Source organism: Macaca mulatta, chromosome 3 (assembly GCF_049350105.2).
Source record: "Macaca mulatta isolate MMU2019108-1 chromosome 3, T2T-MMU8v2.0, whole genome shotgun sequence".
NCBI classification, from domain to species: Eukaryota; Metazoa; Chordata; class Mammalia; order Primates; family Cercopithecidae; genus Macaca; species Macaca mulatta.
The window spans coordinates 182,867,619-182,887,570 of record NC_133408.1 but is presented as its reverse complement, the minus strand read 5'-3'; the positions used below and the strand labels follow the sequence as shown (position 1 = coordinate 182,887,570).

General features: G+C 54.2%; 1 protein-coding gene across 7 annotated transcripts; it reads right to left on the bottom strand.

The window, feature by feature from the left end:
• Positions 1-110: 110 nt before the first annotated feature.
• Positions 111-19,546, bottom strand: EPHB6 (EPH receptor B6). Of its 7 annotated transcripts, none has more exons than XM_077994986.1 (20): positions 19,106-19,546; positions 13,320-13,462; positions 12,376-13,000; positions 11,681-11,763; positions 11,200-11,401; positions 10,832-10,896; positions 9,790-10,561; positions 8,907-9,062; positions 8,217-8,573; positions 7,928-8,052; positions 7,386-7,548; positions 3,479-3,593; positions 3,152-3,204; positions 2,842-2,961; positions 2,464-2,711; positions 2,057-2,230; positions 1,248-1,397; positions 814-1,007; positions 539-694; positions 111-427 (listed from the first exon to the last, which is right to left on the bottom strand). In XM_077994986.1, the coding sequence occupies exons 5-20, from the start codon at positions 11,297-11,299 to the stop codon at positions 319-321; spliced, it is 3,057 nt and encodes a 1,018-aa protein (XP_077851112.1). In that variant the 5' UTR covers positions 11,300-11,401; positions 11,681-11,763; positions 12,376-13,000; positions 13,320-13,462; positions 19,106-19,546; the 3' UTR covers positions 111-318.
• Between the last annotated feature and the right edge of the window lie 406 nt (positions 19,547-19,952).

Sequence of the window (19,952 nt, the reverse complement as noted above, 5' to 3'; positions counted from 1 at the left end):
AGCTCCCCTTCTGCATCTCTGCGGTGCCACCTGCCCGCCCCACCCCTCTGGTTCCTTGTTCGAGGCCTCCCTCACCCTTCCTTGCAGACTGAGGCCTCACCACACCGAACTTGCAAATTCCCTTCTTTCCCTTTAATGAGGAGGGGGCTGGTGGAGAGGCGGAGGACCAGGGAATGCAGCCATCGGGAGGGTTGGGTTGGCTGTGGGGCATCTCACAGAGGCTGTTGGAGCCCGGCTCACGTCCCACATGTCCCTTCTCGGACCAGTGTCCAGGCCTGAGTCACGGGCATCATCATTTCCCGGCACGCTGCCGCGGCCTCAGACCTCCACTGAGCCCTGCTGCCTCAGGTGTTGCTGAAGGAGCTGGATGTGGTGCAGCAGCTTCTTCTGGTGGCCAGCCAGGGTGATGCCCAGGGCAGGCAGGTCTCTGGTTGGGAGGGAGGGGATCAATTCTGGGCCAGCTTCTCCGAGATCCCCAGTACGACCCCCAGCCAGCGGCCCAGAGCATTCACCCCCTACCCCACCACTCCCTGCTTACTCCAGGCTGAGCTGAGCCACATCACTGAAGGTACAGAGGCCAAACTTGGAGAAGTTGTCCTGGTAGCACTCCAGTCCAATGGCTGAAAGCCAGGCCTGGGGTGAGTCCAGACAAGGAAAGTCCAGGGCCACAGGGGTCAGAAGGGCCTGGGAAGGCCTAAGAGGGGAGGGGCAAGCAGGGTCAAGGTCTCTTCATCTTAGCCCCTCTCCTCAGTTTTCTTTAGGTTTGCATCTACCCTCCCTGGCTTTCCCAGACTCTAGCCCCAAGCTCCAGACCTTTCCCCTGGGTCTCCGCCAGCCTGCAGGGTATCCGGCTTGCGGATCATCTTGTCAAATGCAGCCACCAGCTGGTCAAAATGAGGCCGCCGGGCACGGTCCTTCTGCCAAGTGTCCAACATAAGTAGATGTAATCCAGGAGGACAGCCTGGAGGTGGGGGCAGCCGGAACTCCTGCTCTATTGCATTTAGTACCTGGGGGTCAGAGGAAGACTATGATGATGGGAAGTTTTGTTAATAGAGGGAAGTACTTTGTTGGGTAGGAGGGTGGGCTGGAATCTGGTGGAACATGAGGAGAAGGAACTCAAATATATGGAATCCAAGAACCATGAGATCTTAGAATACAAATGGAGTAGAGAATGGAGGTCCTACTAGAATGTTCCAACCAGGGAGGGATCGGGGTGGGAAATCAGCAGTGTCTAGGTCGGTGCTTACCTCCTGTTCACTCATGTCCCAGTAAGGCCGTTCTCCATAACTCATCACTTCCCACATGAGTATCCCAAAGCTCCAGACGTCACTGGATGCTGTATGCTTTCCGTGTGCAATGACCTCTGGGGCTGCCCAGCGAAGCAAACAACTTGGGCCCTGAGGGGTAGAGTCAAAAGCAAATAGTAATAATCATAGCAATAGTCACATTTATTGAGCAACTACTTTGTGCTCAGATATGTCAAGGGTTTTACATCAAGCATCTCATTTAATCATCATAACAACCCTCTAAGGTGGATGATATCATCTCCATTTCACAGAAGCAGAAGCAATAGTCACGTGTATTGAGCAACTACTATGTGCTCAGATATGTTAAGGGTTTTACATCAAGCATTTCATTTAATCCTCATAACAACCCTTCAAGGTGGATGATATTATCTCCATTTCACAGAAGCAGAAGGTGAGGCTTAGAGAAAGTGAACTTGTCCAAGGTCACAGAGCCGGAGAGGAGAGTGTTCAGAATTTGTACCCAGCTGTGCTGACTCTGGAGTCTCTGTAATCTCCACAGTGGGGGAAGGACAGGGGGTAGTTCTAGATTGTTGCAGGTCTCCCCTCCCTCATCCTCTTTCTTTGTCTCGGTCCCTGAGGTCACCTAGGCTTTCATCTCCCCCATCACACAGGAGAGCCTCCCTCCTTTCGGGGACTATGACATCCCAGCTGAGGTGCCCACCCCGGATTCCGGCTCACCACCCCTCCACCCAGCACCTGCTGGGGCATGCCACAGGCCCCAGGCTGTGCCCCCAAGGCTGTGCTCTCACCTGAGGACTGTGGCCAAGACGGGCCACCTTGCACACCAAGTGGCTATTTACCAGCACGCTGTGGGCAGAGAGCGAGCGATGGACGAAGGCAAAGCTGGACAGGTACTGCATGGCAGCAGCCACTCCCCGTTGCATGGCCACCAGCTGCAGGCTGCTGAACTGGCCCTCCCGCTGCTGAGGGGCAGGGGCAGGGGGCAGAGGTCAGTGACTGGAGACAGGGAGACCTCGTCATACTGCACAGCAGACAACAGCATGAGAGGGGGAGGGTGTGGAATCAGAAAATGGCCTGGGAAGGAAGGACAGAGACCATGGAAGGTGGGGTGGTAAGAAGCAAAGATATAGGACCTTGTCTCCTGGAAGCTTTCCTGGACCCCAGGACCCTCCTCCTTCACCCAGGCTGGACTGACCCTGAGGAAGCTGTCCAGGGGGCCAAGCTCCATGAACTCCGTCAACACCATGAGGGGTCGGCTCTTGGTGACCACACCCTCCAGCCGCAGGATGTTGGGGTGCTGGAACTGACCCAGCACCGCAGCCCGGCCCAGGAAGGTCATCTGCAGGCTTTCGGCGCCCCCGGCCCACAGGGCCTGGATGGCCACAGTCTGCTCCCTCCGTCCCCGTGGCTGTAGGCGGCCCCGGCGCACTTCACCAAAAGAGCCTGGGAGAATAGGTGTAGGTTGGGGTGGGGATCAAGGCTCACAGTGTCCTGGCTGTGTTTGGATGGGACTGGCCAGGGGAGGCCACAAGGGAGCCCCGTCGCTCTGATCCCTGCCTTGCCCCTGCTGTACCTGTCCCAATGACCTCCTCAATCTTGATATAGGCAGGATCGATCTCCCGGGCAAGTTCTCGGATGGCCTGGCAGGGGTCCTCGTAGGTGGAGGGGTCGATGTAATACTTCACCCCAGGTCCTGGAGGAGTGTGGAGTATGTTCTGAGTGGGTTGTGCAAGCAGGGCTGGCCACACACCCCAGACATGCCCACTTACCTCCAGAAGATTGTGCCAACGAGCTCCCCCAATCTTGGGGGGATCCAGCCTTCCCTGCCATGTGCCCCACCCGTGTGTTCCCCAGCCCCACCCATTTCTTCTCCTCATCCCCACCTGGGCTGCTGTATTGCTGCAGCTGCTCCATATAGCCAGTCCCACGCCGCTTCCTGAGGGACAAAACGGTGACCGGGGATGACGCTCCCATTTCCACCCCCTTGCTGCCCCCTTGTCACCCTCACAGATTGCTCTTTAGTTGGTCTGTGGAGGGGGACACCAGTCTGGCCCTCCTGCCCACCTCCACGTGGGGCCCCGTGCAGGGGCTGGCTGATGGGAGGAGCACCCGTGTGGGGTTTCTGCTGGGGGCTCCGGACTTGGCAGGACTTGAGGTTTGGCTGTGGAGTTAATGGCGCTGGGCAGAGTTGGGCAGGGGTGGGGACTCACCGCTGGAAGACGACCGCCAGCACGGTGATGGCTGCCAGCAGGAGGAAGGCCAAGGCCCCCAGGATGGAGCCAATCACCAAGGAGAGTCTCTCCGGAAGCTGGGAGGACAGCTCCCCTGGGGGACCAGCCGACAGGGTCACAGGTGGGCCAGGTGGCTCATAGGTGCTTGTTCATGTGCCCAGGCACGCACACACACCACAGGCACACACAACACGCGTGTATATGCCGCAAACCTTCCACATCCACACACAGGCACACACAACACACACACGCCCACAGCCCTCCTACATCCACACACAGGCACACACACACAACACACACACACACACGCCCACAGCCCTCCTACATTCACACACAGGCACACACACACAACACACACACACACACGCCCACAGCCCTCCTACATTCACACACAGGCACACACACACAACACACATACACACCCACAGTCCTCCCACATCCACACACAAGGACACACACAACACACACACGCCTACAGCCCTCCCACATCCACACACAGGCGCACACACACACACACACACACGCCCACAGCCCTCCCACATCCACACACAGGGACACACACAAACACACGCCCACACACATGCTCACAGCCCTCCCACATCCACACACAGGGACACACACACACACGCGCGCTCACAGCCCTCCCACATCCACACACAGGGACACACACACACACGCGCGTTCACAGCCCTCCCACATCCACACACGGACACACACAACACACACACACACCCACAGCCCTCCTACATCCACACACAGGGACACACACACACACACACGCTCACAGTCCTCCCACATCCACACACAGGCACACACAACACACACACACCCACAGCCCTCCCACATCCACACACAGGCACACACACAACACACACACACCCACAGCCCTCCCACATCCACACACAGGCACACACACAACACACACACCCACAGCCCTCCTACATCCACACACAGGCACACACACAACACACACACACCCACAGCCCTCCTACATCCACACACAGGCACACACACAACACACACACACCCACAGCCCTCCCACATCCACACACAGGGACACACACAACACACACACACACCCACAGCCCTCCCACATCCACACACACGGACACACACAACACACACACGCCCACAGCCCTCCCACATCCACACACAGGGACACACAACACACACACACACGCCCACAGCCCTCCCACATCCACACACAGGGACACACACACACACACGCCCACAGCCCTCCCACATCCACACACAGGGACACACACAACACACACACGCCCACAGCCCTCCCACATCCACACACAGGGACACACACAAACACACGCCCACACACATGCTCACAGCCCTCCCACATCCACACACAGGGACACACACACACACGCGCGCTCACAGCCCTCCCACATCCACACACAGGGACACACACACACACGCGCGTTCACAGCCCTCCCACATCCACACACGGACACACACAACACACACACACCCCCACAGCCCTCCTACATCCACACACAGGGACACACACACACACACACGCTCACAGTCCTCCCACATCCACACACAGGCACACACAACACACACACACCCACAGCCCTCCCACATCCACACACAGGCACACACACAACACACACACACCCACAGCCCTCCCACATCCACACACAGGCACACACACAACACACACACCCACAGCCCTCCTACATCCACACACAGGCACACACACAACACACACACACCCACAGCCCTCCTACATCCACACACAGGCACACACACAACACACACATACCCACATCCCTCCCACATCCACACACAGGGACACACACAACACACACACACACCCACAGCCCTCCCACATCCACACACACGGACACACACAACACACACACGCCCACAGCCCTCCCACATCCACACACAGGGACACACACAACACACACACGCCCACAGCCCTCCCACATCCACACACAGGGACACACACAAACAGACGCCCACAGCCCTCCCACATCCACACACAGGGACACACACACACACACACGCCCACAGCCCTCCCACATCCACACACACGGACACACACAACACACACACGCCCACAGCCCTCCCACATCCACACACAGGCACACACACAACACACACACGCCCACAGCCCTCCCACATCCACACACAGGGACACACACAACACACACACGCCCACAGCCCTCCCACATCCACACACACGGACACACACAACACACACACGCCCACAGCCCTCCCACATCCACACACAGGCACACACACAACACACACACGCCCACAGCCCTCCCACATCCACACACAGGGACATACACACACACACACACCCACAGCCCTCCCACATCCACACACAGGGACACACAACACACACACGCCCACAGCCCTCCCACATCCACACACAGGGACATACACACACACACACACCCACAGCCCTCCCACATCCACACACAGGCACACACAACACACACACACACACACACACACGCCCACAGCCCTCCCACATCCACACACACGGACACACACAACACACACACGCCCACAGCCCTCCCACATCCACACACACGGACACACACAACACACACACGCCCACAGCCCTCCCACATCCACACACACGGACACACACAACACACACACGCCCACAGCCCTCCCACATCCACACACAGGGACACACACAACACACACACACCCACAGCCCTCCCACATCCACACACAGGGACACACACACAACACACACACGCCCACAGCCCTCCTACATCCACACACAGGCACACACAACACACACACACACACGCCCACAGCCCTCCCACATCCACACACAGGGACACACACACACACACACGCCCCCAGCCCTCCCACATCCACACACAGGGACACACACACACACACCCCCACAGCCCTCCCACATCCACACACAGGGACACACACACACACACGCCCACAGCCCTCCCACATCCACACACAGGGACACACACACACACACACACACACACACACGCCCCCAGCCCTCCCACATCCACACACAGGGACACACACACAAACACCCCCACAGCCCTCCCACATCCACACACAGGGACACACACACACACACGCCCACAGCCCTCCCACATCCACACACAGGGACACACACACACACACACGCCCACAGCCCTCCCACATCCACACACAGGCACACACAACACACACACACACGCCCACAGTCCTCCCACATCCACACACAGGGACACACACACACACACGCCCACAGCCCTCCCACATCCACACACAGGCACACACAACACACACACACACGCCCACAGCCCTCCCACATCCACACACAGGGACACACACACACACACGCCCACAGCCCTCCCACATCCACACACACGGACACACACAACACACACACACACACGCCCACAGCCCTCCTACATCCACACACAGGCACACACACACACACACACACACGCTCACAGCCCTCCCACATCCACACACAGGCACACACAACACACACACACACACACACACACACGCTCACAGCCCTCCCACATCCACACACAGGGACACACAACACACACACGCCCACAGCCCTCCCACATCCACACACAGGCACACACAGGCACACACACACCCACACCCACAGCCCTCCCACATCCACACACAGGGACACACACACACCCACGCCCACAGCCCTCCCACATCCACACACAGCACGCATACATACCCCTACAACTCCCCACCTCCCCGAGGAGCCCCTAGGTCAGCTGCTGAGCAAAAGGCACTCTCCTTCCCCACAGAACTTCTGGTTGGAGAGCACTGGGCCAGGGTTCAAGGCCAGACAGTCCCTGGGCCTCTCCTCACTACCCACTTGGGCCTTTACCTGCCCATCCGGCCCCCTACCCCCACTCACCTTGAGGAAGCGTCTGGAAATAGACTTTGCCCCCGTAGGGGCCGTGGCCGGCAGCAGTCCGGGCTCGCACCTGGAAACCATAGATGTGGCCAGGGCTCAGCTGTGTCACGGTGGCAGTGTTGGTCTCGCTGGTCAGGGTGAAGGAGTGGGATTCGTCTTCTGCCTGGGGGTAACAGCCATTCACTCCCTGCCTGGCCCCCTCTTGCCCCTGCTTCTGCCCCTAAGGCCCCCAGCCACCCTCCCTGGTTGACAGGGCTCTCAGACACATGCCCAGTGCTGCAGGCTTCTGGGCACCTCTCCTTGCCCATTCAGCCTCTGGCCCCCACTGTGGGGACTGTGAGCTCCTGCCGGCCCTGCTGCGGACCCCCTACTCCTCCTGTGCACCTGGTCACCTCTGGCCCCCACTGTGGGGACTGTGAGCTCCTGCGGGCCCTGCTGTGGACCCCCTACTCCTCCTGTGCACCTGGTCACCTCTGGCCCCCACCGTGAGGACTGTGAGCTCCTGCCGGCCCTGCTGCGGACTCCCCACTCCTCCTGCGCACCTGGTCATAGTAGCGGAGCTGATAGTCCAAGATGTTCCCATTGGTCTGGTCGGGCTGCGGCCAGGACACTGTGATGCTGTTGGATGCCCGGCTCACCTGGTGCACCACAGGGACTGCAGAGGGCACTAGAGTGCAAAAGGAAAATTATTAGGGGGATAGGAGTCACTGGGAGCAGGGTCAGCCTTGAGGGGAGGGCGGCAGGGGTGGACCAGGCTGGAGATCAGGAGTAGGGAAGGGGGCTCAAAGGAGCAGAGGCAGGGGATCCCAAAGGCCAAGGAAAAGGGCTCACCTTCATGGCTGGTGCTGACATTGATAGCTGCAGCCTGAGGAGGGTCAGGGCTGAGCTCAGACACCCCATTGACAGCCTGCACCTCTAAGATGTAGGGTACATGTGCTCGGAGCCCCCCCACTAACACTCGGCTCTCAGTCAGGCCTCTCTGGCGAGGGTCAAAGTGGACCTCATCCCTGCAGCGGCGACAAGTGCCCCCACCACCGCTGGCAGGCTCCTGGCGGCCTTCACACTCCTTGCACACGACGTTGAAGAGCAGGTCCCCTCGACCCCCCAGCTCCCGAGGCAGGCGCCAGTGTAGCATGAGTGCTGAGCCTTGCACCTCAAACCAAAGCTCCTGGGGAGCCGATGGAGGACCTGGGGGGCCGGAAGATGTGGTAGTCCAAGGGCCAAGAGGGCAGGAGTCATGGGGGGTGATTGAGGAAGGAAGGAGCCAGGGGAGGGTGGGTGGCCCAGAGGGGAGGAGACAGAAGAGCATGGGGTGGTGGTAGCCCAGAAAGGCAGGATGTGGGCCCAGGGGAGAATGGGTCAGGGAGAGAAAAGAGGGGGGACAGGGAGGGGAGGAAGCCAAGAAAACAGGGGAAAAACAAGTCACTCCAAATGCAAAGATCCCCCAGTGTTGCCTGCTCCCCGAACTTCTGGCCCCTCTCCCAGTCTCTTTCCCATTGCAGGGCTGGGTGAGGAACTCACCAGTGCAGGGGGCCTCTGGTGGGTCGGAACTGGCCCGGTAGAAGCCCTCCAGGCAGGGGCAAACTGGGGCTGCTGGATTGGGAGCGTGGCTGCGGGCAGGGCATGGTGAGCAGGGAACATTCCCAGCAGAAGCCTTATAGAGCCCCCGTGGGCAGGCTGAGGAGGCAGAGAAGAGAGTAGGGGCGTCACACTCGCTCTGTCCACCCACCCTGAGCTTCCAACACACAGCAGGCAGTTATCCTCGCAGCCTTCTCTTCCCCAGAGCTGGTTCTCCTTTTCTTCCAAGACTGAACCCCACCCTGTCTTCCCTCAGGCAGAGATTTCCTCTGCCATTTGCTGGGACAGAATTGCATTTCCATGGATGGAGAAAGTGAGGTGCCGTGGGGGCTACAGACAGGCCCAGTGCCAGATGTGGGTGTTCCCGGCTTATTGCATAAGCTCCCTCTGCGGAGGCCTGCTGCTGCAGTCATTCTCCCTAGCTGCCATCCACTGCCTTCCTCTACCTGTGTCCCTGTCACCTGGCCCTGCGAGGCAGGGACCCTCCCAACAGAAGGGCGAATGGGAACTAAAGGATTCCATTCCATAGTAACCCTGGAGCTGGAGCTAAACTCCTTTTGGTCTCCATCACTTCTCAGGCCTGGAGACTTAGGAGAAGGCAATTGCCGTGAAAGGCTCCAGAAGATTCCAGAAATTTCAGATGAGTGGGTGATAGCAAGTTTGAGTGCTTTAAGAAATAAAATTAGGGAAAATAGGGGTCCTTTCCTAAGATGGCTTATTCCTGACTTTTGCAGATGAAATGAATTTTGGGGTGTTCAGAAGAGGAGCCCAAAGGCTGCGGGTGGGTGGGAGGTGTCAGGCAAGTGCAAGAGGAGTAGGGTCTCACCTTGGCAGGCCTTGTCTCCTCGTGCTGGTTGGTGTCCAGGCTGGCACAGGCAGCCCCCGACAGCTACCATCCACTTGCCCTCCCCGTTGCAGTGCAGCCTCGGGGGGCTGCCTCCTGCCTGGCCTCCTACTCCATCCTCCTCTGGCTCTGCATGAGCCACACAGGTGCCCACAGCTGCCACCAGGGAGGCCCCCCCAGCCCCACTGGCCTGCGTCTCTGGAAAGGAGGCAAAGGATCGGAGCACGGCAGGGCAGGTGTAGGAGAAGAGCCTGACAGCTACCAGGGCCAGGCAGGCCCCCGTGTCCTGGAAGGCCACGTAGAAGCCACGTTGGGTGAGAGGCCCAAAGCTCCGCTCTTTGACGTTCAGCTGCAGTCCAGCCCGCTGCCCAGCCCCGTGGGGTCCCACAGCCCACGCTGCAGAGGAAGAAGAGGAGGAGGAGGAGGGAAAGCTCTCGTCTGCTGCAATTGTGTCCACCTTGGTCCAGCGTTTGAGGTGCCAGGAGGAAACGCTCTCGGGGCTGTCGGGCTCCTCAGCCTGGCGGTAGTAAAGGGTGAAGGTCTCCCGGCAGGTGCCGCCGCTCACGCCCAGGCTGGAGCACGCCCGCACAGAGAAGTGGAGTCGAATGTGTGCCCTCTGGGCCCCGCGCCGCTCCACAAAGTGTGTCTGCAACCAATTGTCCTGCCCGGTGCCTGGAGGGGCCCCTGCCACATGACATGCCTCAAAGGTCCGAGTCAGGCGTCGCTGGTCGTCCAGAACACTCACCTCGTCCCACTGCAGGAAGGGGCAGGAGAAGCTTTAGAGGCTCCCGGCTTAAGCAAGGCTAGGCAGAGGGTATAGGGAAGGTGACATATCTATTCCAATGGGACTTAAAATTAACGACAAGTAAAGCAGATAGGGGATATCTTGAAATCTTGGTGCTCTAGAGGGAGGGATCCTTTTCCCATAATCCTCACCCAGGGTTTCCTTCATGAATTCCACTCTTCAGGGAACAGGGAGGGGCAGGCACAAGGGATTCAGGTTCAGAATGAGAGTGGCACTCACCCCCCCTGGTGGGTAGGTGAGCCAGCCAATCTCAGATGTCTCTCCGGTGGTGTCCAGCAATACCTCTGCCCAGAAATAAGAGGGGCACACAGTGGCCAAGCCTCCAGCCAGCACTGCCAGCCCGTACTCTATTCCCACCGGGAACAAAAGAATGCCCCGCCCGGGCCCATGTCTTTGCCAGCAGGAGCACCGCTGTCCGTCAGGGTCCTTTCTCTGACAAATCTGATGTGGGTCTTCATTATCCTCACCATGCCTTTCCGTTTATTGATGTCTTCACTCTTATCTACCTTTTCTGAATCTTTCCCACTTCCCCCTTGCACTGGGTCTCTAGGGCAGGTCGGGTTTCTCCTGTCTCCCCTCCCCCTTACCTTCCAGAGCCAGAACTGAAGACACCAGGAGCAGCACCCATAGGCTACAAACCATGCCCGCCACTCTGTTCACTAACTGAGCAGCCCCTTCAGTAGCCATGGGGCATCTTCAGGGCGTCCACCATCGCCCCAGCCACCACCCTGCTCCTGGGTGGGGCTGCAGCTTTTGCAAGACTCTCAGCGTGTACAGCTAAGCTTGTTCCTGAGGAGACACACAAGACCAGAAGAGGCAGATGGGAGGAAAGCGTTTCTTCATATACAGCCCAGGCTCCAAAAGTTGTGTCTCCTCCTACAGCTCTCAAATCGCCCCAGCACCCACCATGGGACAGAAGCCAGGTTGCGTACTGCCTCTCCTGAGCCTGTGCAAATTTGGCCATCTTGGAGTGTTCATGCCTACTCCCTGTGCGACCCCGTCTGTGTTCATTTCTCACAGCTCTCCCTCCTAGAAGTGGAGCAGAGGGTGTTTCTGGGTCAATCTTACCTTTTTTTTTTTTTTTCTTCCTGTAAGGGGTTATTCCAGTTCTTTCTCTTCATTTACTCTCCTCCCTTCCTCCAACAGCCACCCTGTATTGGAAGTTAGAAGATTTTCATTAAAGGCAGCTGGTTAAGAAGCTGCTCCATCCTATGGACACATGAATTGAATCCTCACAACACTGCCCCACCCCCGATGGACCTGGATACTCTAGAAATTTCAGTGAAGCAGTGAAGCGGGAGGGACACAGGAAGATGGCTGTGGGGTATGATGGGAGGGAAGGGACCAGAATAAATGCAGAAAGAACACAGGCATGAAGATTCACTCTGATAAATGAGACGGTGCAGGGAGGGGCAGAGCTAAGGAGGTCTGGCATACACTTTGTGAACAAAGATCCTCGTGCCCCAAGGGGTGCATGTTTTCCTAGAGCTTACAGAAGAATAACCCTATGGCTTTAACATATGAAAAGATGCTTCTTGTTTGCTCACATTTAAAGGAAATCATGTTAAAACCACAGCAACAGGCCATTTGTTATAGAAGGAATATTTGTGCCCCCACCCCCATTCATATGTTGAAATCCTAACTCCCAAGGTGATGGTATTAGGAGGTGGGGCCTTTGGGAGGTAATTAGGTCGTGAGGGTGGAGCCCTCACTAATCATGAGATTAGTGCCCAGATGAAAGAGACCCCAAAGGGCTTTCTCACCCTTCTTCTGCCATTCGAGGACACAACAAAGAAGAGCGCAGTCTGAAACCTAGAAGAGAGGCTTCGCCAGGAACTGACCATGCTGGCACCCTGATCTTGGACTTCCCAGCATCCAGACTGTGAGAAAGATATTTCTATTGTGTATAAGCTACTTGGATATTACACTTTTATGGCAGCCACAGTTGCCTAAGACACCATTTTTACCATGTTGGAGAAGGTGCGGGAAATAGGTTCTCTTGTACATACTCTGCTTGAGTCCAAATTGGAATATTCTCTTGGGAGGACAATTGGGTAATATCTTCCTAGCAGCTACACTGTAAGAATGTGTCCTTCAGGTACTGTACACATGTATGGGTTTGCGCAGATGTTTGAACAAAGACATTAATTGTAAATTGTTTATAAGAGAAAAGGCTGTAAACTAAGTGTCCATCAATTGGAAGATGGTTAAAAATTATGGTACATCCTTAGAAAGAAATGTGGGCAACTGCTTATGCACTGATATGAAAATTGTTTCCAAGTGAAAGTGGGACGGTGGAGAACAGTGCAAAGTAAGCTCTCCTTTGTTAAGAAGGATATATACACATACATATGTATGGAAGGATATCTATGGAAGAGCATCCAAAACCTGTGAAAAAGGCAAAGGAAGTGGACTGAGACCCAGCGCAAGAGAGGCTTACTTTCATTGTATTCTCTTTAATTGCATCTGTTTAAATTTTTGCATTCTGAAACTCTTGCCTGTGTATTATTATTTCAACTAAATCATTAAAATTTTATTTAAAACTATAGGATAATAACTGTTTAGTAAAGTTAATCAAAATAGTGCTCATACCTTCATAATGCCTTCTCAGAACTGTGTTGTAAGCTACCTCTTCTATAAAACCCTCCTGTGCCTTCAGAAGGCACACCACTAAGCTCACGAGCAAATGAACGGAAGGAATAGCTACCTCCAGTGTCACAATGAAGACAAACAGCCTTGGCACCTCCTTTGCTTGTTGATCTAGAGATTGGTGGTTCTCTATCTCTCCTCGTGTCTGAGTCTCAGAAGTCTGTGAATTGGGTGGACTAGAGCACTATTATCCCTTTATTTCTGTGAAGAAAAAAAAGAGACATGTTGCCCAGATTGCTCAAAAGACATAGAACTGAGAGGAAAAAAAAAAAGTCAATTAGAAGAGAAGTTGTGATTTGTTTTTCCTGGATATATATGGCCTTGGGATTGTTGAAAACTATCATAAAACTAAAATCAAACTATGAAACTTTAATTGTGACGAATATGAAAATTGTAATTTGATTCCTACTAATTTTTTTCTGGTACTGTGGGCTGTGCTCTCCATGAAGTTATCATGGAGAGACACCATTTCTACATATGTGTGGGCTGATGTAGAGTAGGCACCTGCCAACTAGCCCCTGAAACTCACCTTTTATACATCTTCAACCGTATTTGTGAAATAGAGAGTTCAATTTATAGCCTATGGAGACAAGGAGCATTTCCATATGGCAAACTGCTCTTAAGTAATGTTCTTTGCAAAAATGTCTGAAATGCTACTAGGGTCCTTCACAGATGAAATAAATGCTTTGGAGAGGAACAGGGAGATCATGAAGTAAAAAGTATGCATAGCTATTAAATTCTGTAGCCTTGGCACCATCACCAATGGCTGTTTAATAAATATCCTAAAGTAATTTATGTTTTAAGTGCATCCCCCCAAACTCTCAATGGCTTAATTTGGAGACGTGCTTGACACACTGAAGCAAACCAGAGTCACGGAGTCCTAAGAAATACTGTTAACAGGGAAAGAAAACGCCAGCAGCAGGTTTTTAAACAATGAAGGCTATTTTACCATTTGCCCAGAAGTTATTCTTTAAAATAGTCTCTTTCTTTCACTCAGAACATGGATGGATTCTGTAATCTGTACAAAGAAGAAATAGTAAGCCCTGTGTCTTCTCAAGCTTACAACTAGACAAATAATCATGAAGAAAGAACAATAAATATTTTGGAAATATGTCAATGAATTATTTTGAAAGACAGCCAAGCACGATAGAAAAGATGCGCTGCAGATAATATCAGCTGTCCAATATGGAACACTTTGGAAGATGAATAGCAAGATACTTGCTTTGATGACCCGAACTACAAGGAACACAGTCACTTGTGGTTGCAATAGGGCGTGCTTGCATAGCCTTTGCATGCCTCGTAATGACAACACGAAGCTGGCCTCCCTCCCGAAGATCCAAAAAAGAGCAAAAGCAATTATGAAACATGCATGTTAAGGCCGCTCAGCTTCTGCCATCAAGAAACAGCATAAAGCAAAGAAGAAAAATGGAGACACTGCCTGTGGATGCCACTTCAGCAATTTTTTGAAATTTTACTAAGAACAAAGATAGTCATCAAAAAGAAATGGTTGAGGATCTTAAAGTACCCAGTAGGATACTTCTAATGTTTGATGAGGACCTCTTTTAGATTCAGATCCAGAAGACTGAAGGTTATAAATACATTTTTTCAGAAAAAAAAAAATTGTTGCTGAGTCAGACTAGGAAGTTAGGTGAGTTCTTGCTTATCGAACAAACCAGATACATTCAAGACTTTTAATTTTAATATATAAAAAGAATATGGGTGTGTCCCTGTCGCAGGAATCCAAATAAAGAAAAAGGAAGCTTTATTAAGATATGGAATAAATTGCTGTCAGCAAATTCATACCACTGCAGATTCTTTTGAAGCCAATTTCAAAGGCAGAAACATAAGTGACAAGAACACGGCTGCTCCACATGCCTGGAATGCTAAGTAAGCAGGACTCAGAACTTGATTTTTCAAAGTGTCTTCAATGGTTGTGGGCATGGAGCATCTTCTGCATTTGGTCCAGGAGAGCATCCCAGGAACAGGCCAGTACATCTCTCCTGCCACAGAGATGGGAAGCAGCCTCTGCAAGTAGAGGCCCCTTGCTCCTATCTCACAGCCTGCTTGAGAATCCTCTCTCCTCCAACTTACAAAAGGAACTGGTCAGTATTTAGAAACTCTCTAACACAAGAATGTGCAAAAGAACCTATCTCCTTTAGAAAAACATTCACATTTCAGATGTGTATAAGGTTTTAAAAATATAAAACCAGAAGCAGCAGAAATGTGAATATAAAATAATGGTGGAGAAAATGAGACTGATGAGACAAAGTTTCAGGTAACAAAAATTTCAGTCTATGACTTAATAATATTTTCTCAGCTTCTTTTATAGATATATCACTTAATATCTTTTTGATACAGTGGAGACAATAGATCCACAAACCTGCTACATCTCTTTGGTTTACAAAAATAAGACCATTTCTTAGGTATCAAGGTTGTGTTTTGTTTTCAGAAACTGGCAAAAATTAAAGATTTGTGGAATCATAGCTTACAAAGCATAGTTTATGAGTTATGTTGCTATAAAAATGAAGGATTTCACTTTGGGAGGCCGAGGCGGGTGGATCACAAGGTGAGGAGATCGAAACCATCCTGGCTAACATGGTGAAACTCCGTCTCTACTAAAAATACAACAACAACAAAAAAATTAGCCGGGCATGGTGGCGTGCACCTGTAGTCCCAGTTGCTGGGGAGGCTGAGGCAGGAGAATGGCGTGAACCCGGGAGGCGGAGGTTGCAGTGAGCTGAGATGGCGCCACTGCACTCCCGCCTGGGCGACAGAGTGAGACTCTGTCTCAAAGAAAAGAAAAGAAAGATTTAAAAGTAAATTACATTGGTAAATCGGTAAGAATTTTAAAAATTAACCATGCTCCAATTAAATGCTAAATATGATACTTTCATGAGCAAATCAAGCTTACTTAATATAGTTTGTGTACCTCAATCCACAAAGTGAATTTTTAAAGATTAAATAATGTAAGCCAAATAAGCTTGGAGGAAGGTAAGCAGAAGACATATTAGGCCATTAAAATGGGTTACTGTGGGAGGTAGAAATGAAGGATTGTAGGTGGGGGCAATAATTTTGTCTTATACATAATTCAATTATTTTTCTTGTTACAGTAAGCATACCTTATTTTTATAATTAAAGTAAAATCTCATAATTAAAATCTAAACAAAAAAGAAAAATATTTGTAAAACCTAGACAAATAAGCATATGTTTACATTTTATTCACTCCCCACACCTTTTTCCTTCTATGTTTCAAAATATTCAGAAATGTTCATCTATAAGAAGAAGGTAGAGGTGGAGATACAGTAGGAGCTGAGAATGAATGAGTGAAATAATACCAACAAGAAAAGCAAAATAATTGTTATCTCTGGCTAGTCTTTAAGCTTCTCTCCCAAGAAGTTCAAAGTGTCCCACTGCTGACATCACGCATGCTTCTCTTCGACGATGTCAAGCAAAGGGATGAGGCTATGAAGGGACAGAGGGGAACCCAGGGGACTTTCCGCTGGGAACACATAGTAAAGGGCATGGCCCCAAAGCGAGCCCAGACAGGAACAATTTAGTGAGACAAAGCAGGCTGCAGAGTCCAGTAGGGGCAGAACAGTCTCGAGGGCAAAGGGGCTCGAGGTTTTATGTCTGGTGTGGTTGCTGGGCTGGTCCTTACACCTGTGAGCCACCAAGTCTGTGTGGGAGGGGTCAGTACCACAGGCCCTGTCCCCCATCCTGCTTCACAGCTGTTAAACGCCCAGGAAATTCCAGTATAATCCTTGCTCAGTTTAATGCTGAAGCCTCTATCCTTTAATCTCCACCTTGGAGATCTCTTCGTGCTCTGGCCTCCTGCCTTGAGAAGGATCCCATCATCAGGCTTTATGGAGGCATCCAGGACAGACAGTGAGGAGGTGGCTGTCCTCCGGCCCTTCTACCCCCTGCTTCCCTGGCTGCAGAAGCCAATTTGGAGATTACCTAGCAGAGGACAGTCCTGTGTCCCTGGAGGCCTCCAGCCCCTCAGAATGTACCCCAGAGCACTGTGACTCAGACAAACGTGCCTCCCACTCCCAGGCTGTGGAGCTGGGGGAGGCTTTTAAGATGCAGGCAGTGTCTAGGTCTAGCCAGACAGCCACTTAGAATGAGCCACTCTGTGCACTGACGGGGACATGCGTGGCTCTGGAAAAGAGCATAAGGGAGGGTGTTGGGGCAGGAGGCAAATGTGCCTGAGAGATGAGTAAGTGGAAGGTTGTGGAAGAAAGCCCCTGAGTGCCAGGAGTAGCACCTGCGTCAGCAGTGCCTGAAGATGTGTCTACCTGGCGGAGTGTGTAAGGAAATGTGTATGAGGTGAGGTGGGCGGGAGCAGATGCCGTCTGTGTAGAGGAGGGTTGTTGCTTTCCTGTGGCAGAAGATGCACATCAGTGCTGGTTCCGGAGTGGTTCTATGGGCTCTTGTTCCTCACCTTGGGCCCTGCTCTACCCTCAGTCTGGCTGTGAGTTGCTCTTGGCCCCAGGAGGTGCTTCTGCAGAAACACCTGGAGATGGGCCGGGCGGGGGGGGGGGGGGCGGGGTGGGGGGTGGGTAAAGAAAGGGAAACCTGAGGCTTCCCAAACCCTCCAGAACCTGCCACCCTCCTTCACCTAGAGTGGGGAGTGGGGTGGGAACTCAGGGTCAAAGGCCCAGGCTCAGGACAGGGTGATAGCAGAACAGCCGTCCCGGAAGGAGGATCCTGCCTTTCCCACGCTCAGCCCATCCCAGCCTGTTGCTGCCCAGCATTCTGGTAACTCAGCGTCATTGCCAGCCATCTTCTTGCACCCTGAATGGAGTAACAGACTCCGAACAAGTCCTCCTTCTGAGGCCACCAGGTAAGTACGTAGGCACCCCCACCCTAATCTTCCTTTGAGAAAAAAGGCCCATTGCCCTGAAAAAGCCAAGTGGCCCCACTGAGCAGCACTCAGAAGCCTCAATGCTCCAATGCTCCATTACTTGGGCAGCTTCTATGGTCTACTAACAGCCCCACACAGCTCCCTCCCACTAGTCTCTCAGCTCAGGACCAGCATCTTCCCTCCTAGAGCCTCAGTCAAGTTCCCCCCGCGGGTGGAGGACCTGGGTTAACTGATTGGGAACAGGCCCAGCCGCTCCGATCCATGGGCACTGCCAGGGACATTACAACATTGCTATGCTGGGTCCATGCCAGCTCCCCCAGGGATGGGAGGAGAGAGAGTGCCAGACGGCCAAGATCGGTGGGTGGGGGTGTGGGGCAAGCAGGGCCAAGCACCCAGATGGAGGGAGCAGAGCGAGGGTGGAGCTGGGGCAGGAGCACGCAATAGACTTTGGTTGCACGTTGGGGGTGATGGCTGGGCAGCAGGAACCAAGCATTCCTTCCACCTCCAAGGCTTAACTGTGGTCATGGGGCTGGGAGTGGGGAGCAGGGGACAGGTGTGTGGTCAGCCTCCTGACTCCTCCCAGCTCCAAGGGGATTGTAGTGATGCCACTGGAGTCAGAGGGGTAGCAATCCTGTTCCAAGCTTGGAGCTTAGTCTCTGCGAGGACCCTCCCAGATTAGAACTCCCAAGCCAGAGCCAGAGGACAATGTCTGGGAACGCAACTGGGGGGTCCTAACAGCAAGGGTAATGGGGTGTCAATGATGCCTGGTCAGAGTGGAGTGAGAGGGGAGCAGTCAGGCTGACCATATCCTCACCCTTCATGAACCCCACACTGGCCTTGAGGAAAGATCCTCAGTACTCCCCCAGGAAGCCACCTAGGGGCTGGGGAGCCCCTCTACTCTTGCAAATCTTAATTCATCTGTCCCCAAGCATACTGTCCCCGAATCCCACAACCCCGTCTGCTAACCCCCGCGGGCTCACCTTCCCGTTGGCCGCAGTCTCTGCAGGTCTGCGCCCCCCGAGGCCTCGCAGTGCAGCGGGGCTCCTCGAGCTCGCACGGTGCCACCCGCGTCTTCTCCAGTCCGGGGACCCCGCTGCACCCGGCGAGTCTGTTCGGCTCCGCGAGTCCCTGGGATTCCGGGGTGGACCTGAGGCCGGCGGCAGGGGCTACTCCAGAGGTGGGGCACCGGGAGACCCTGGGGGCCCGCGTCGCGATCGCCGTCGCCAAGCTGGGTCCCGGGTCCCGCGCCGCCCGCTGCTCTAGAGCCGCGGCTGGAGCGAGCGCAGCCCGGCCCGCCCCCTCCTCGTCGCCTCCCAGGCCGGCCCGGCCCGCCCCTTCTGCTCCTTTGGCCGCCTTCCCACTCCCCTCTTCCGGGGAGCCGAGCCCGCCCTCCCGGCCTAGGCGATGAGTGCGCGGCGCCCGCTCCTCCGCCCAGGCGCGCGGGGGAGACGCGGGGCGCGCCCGGGGCCCCGCCTGTGCGCCGGGAAGGGGGCGGACTCCTCCCGCGGGTCTGGGCCAGGAGGATCGCACGCGTGGGGCGCCTGCAGGAAGTGGGAAGGGAAGAGGCTGTCTGTAAAGCCCCCGGGCTCAGGCTCGGGCTCGGGTCGGACACCCGCGGAGCGAAGCGCAACTGCCGGACCGTAACAGTTCAGGGCAGGGCAGAGCCCCGCACACACCCCCTCGCGCCTCCCTCCTCTTCGGCTTTAACTCTAGGAACTAAAACAGTGGGGCTCCTACTCAGCTTTGAACTAAGGTGGGCGTGAGCTGAGCAAGAGAGAAGGAAGGAAAAGCAGGGGGTGGAGGGAAAGACAAACTGAGAAATCTGGG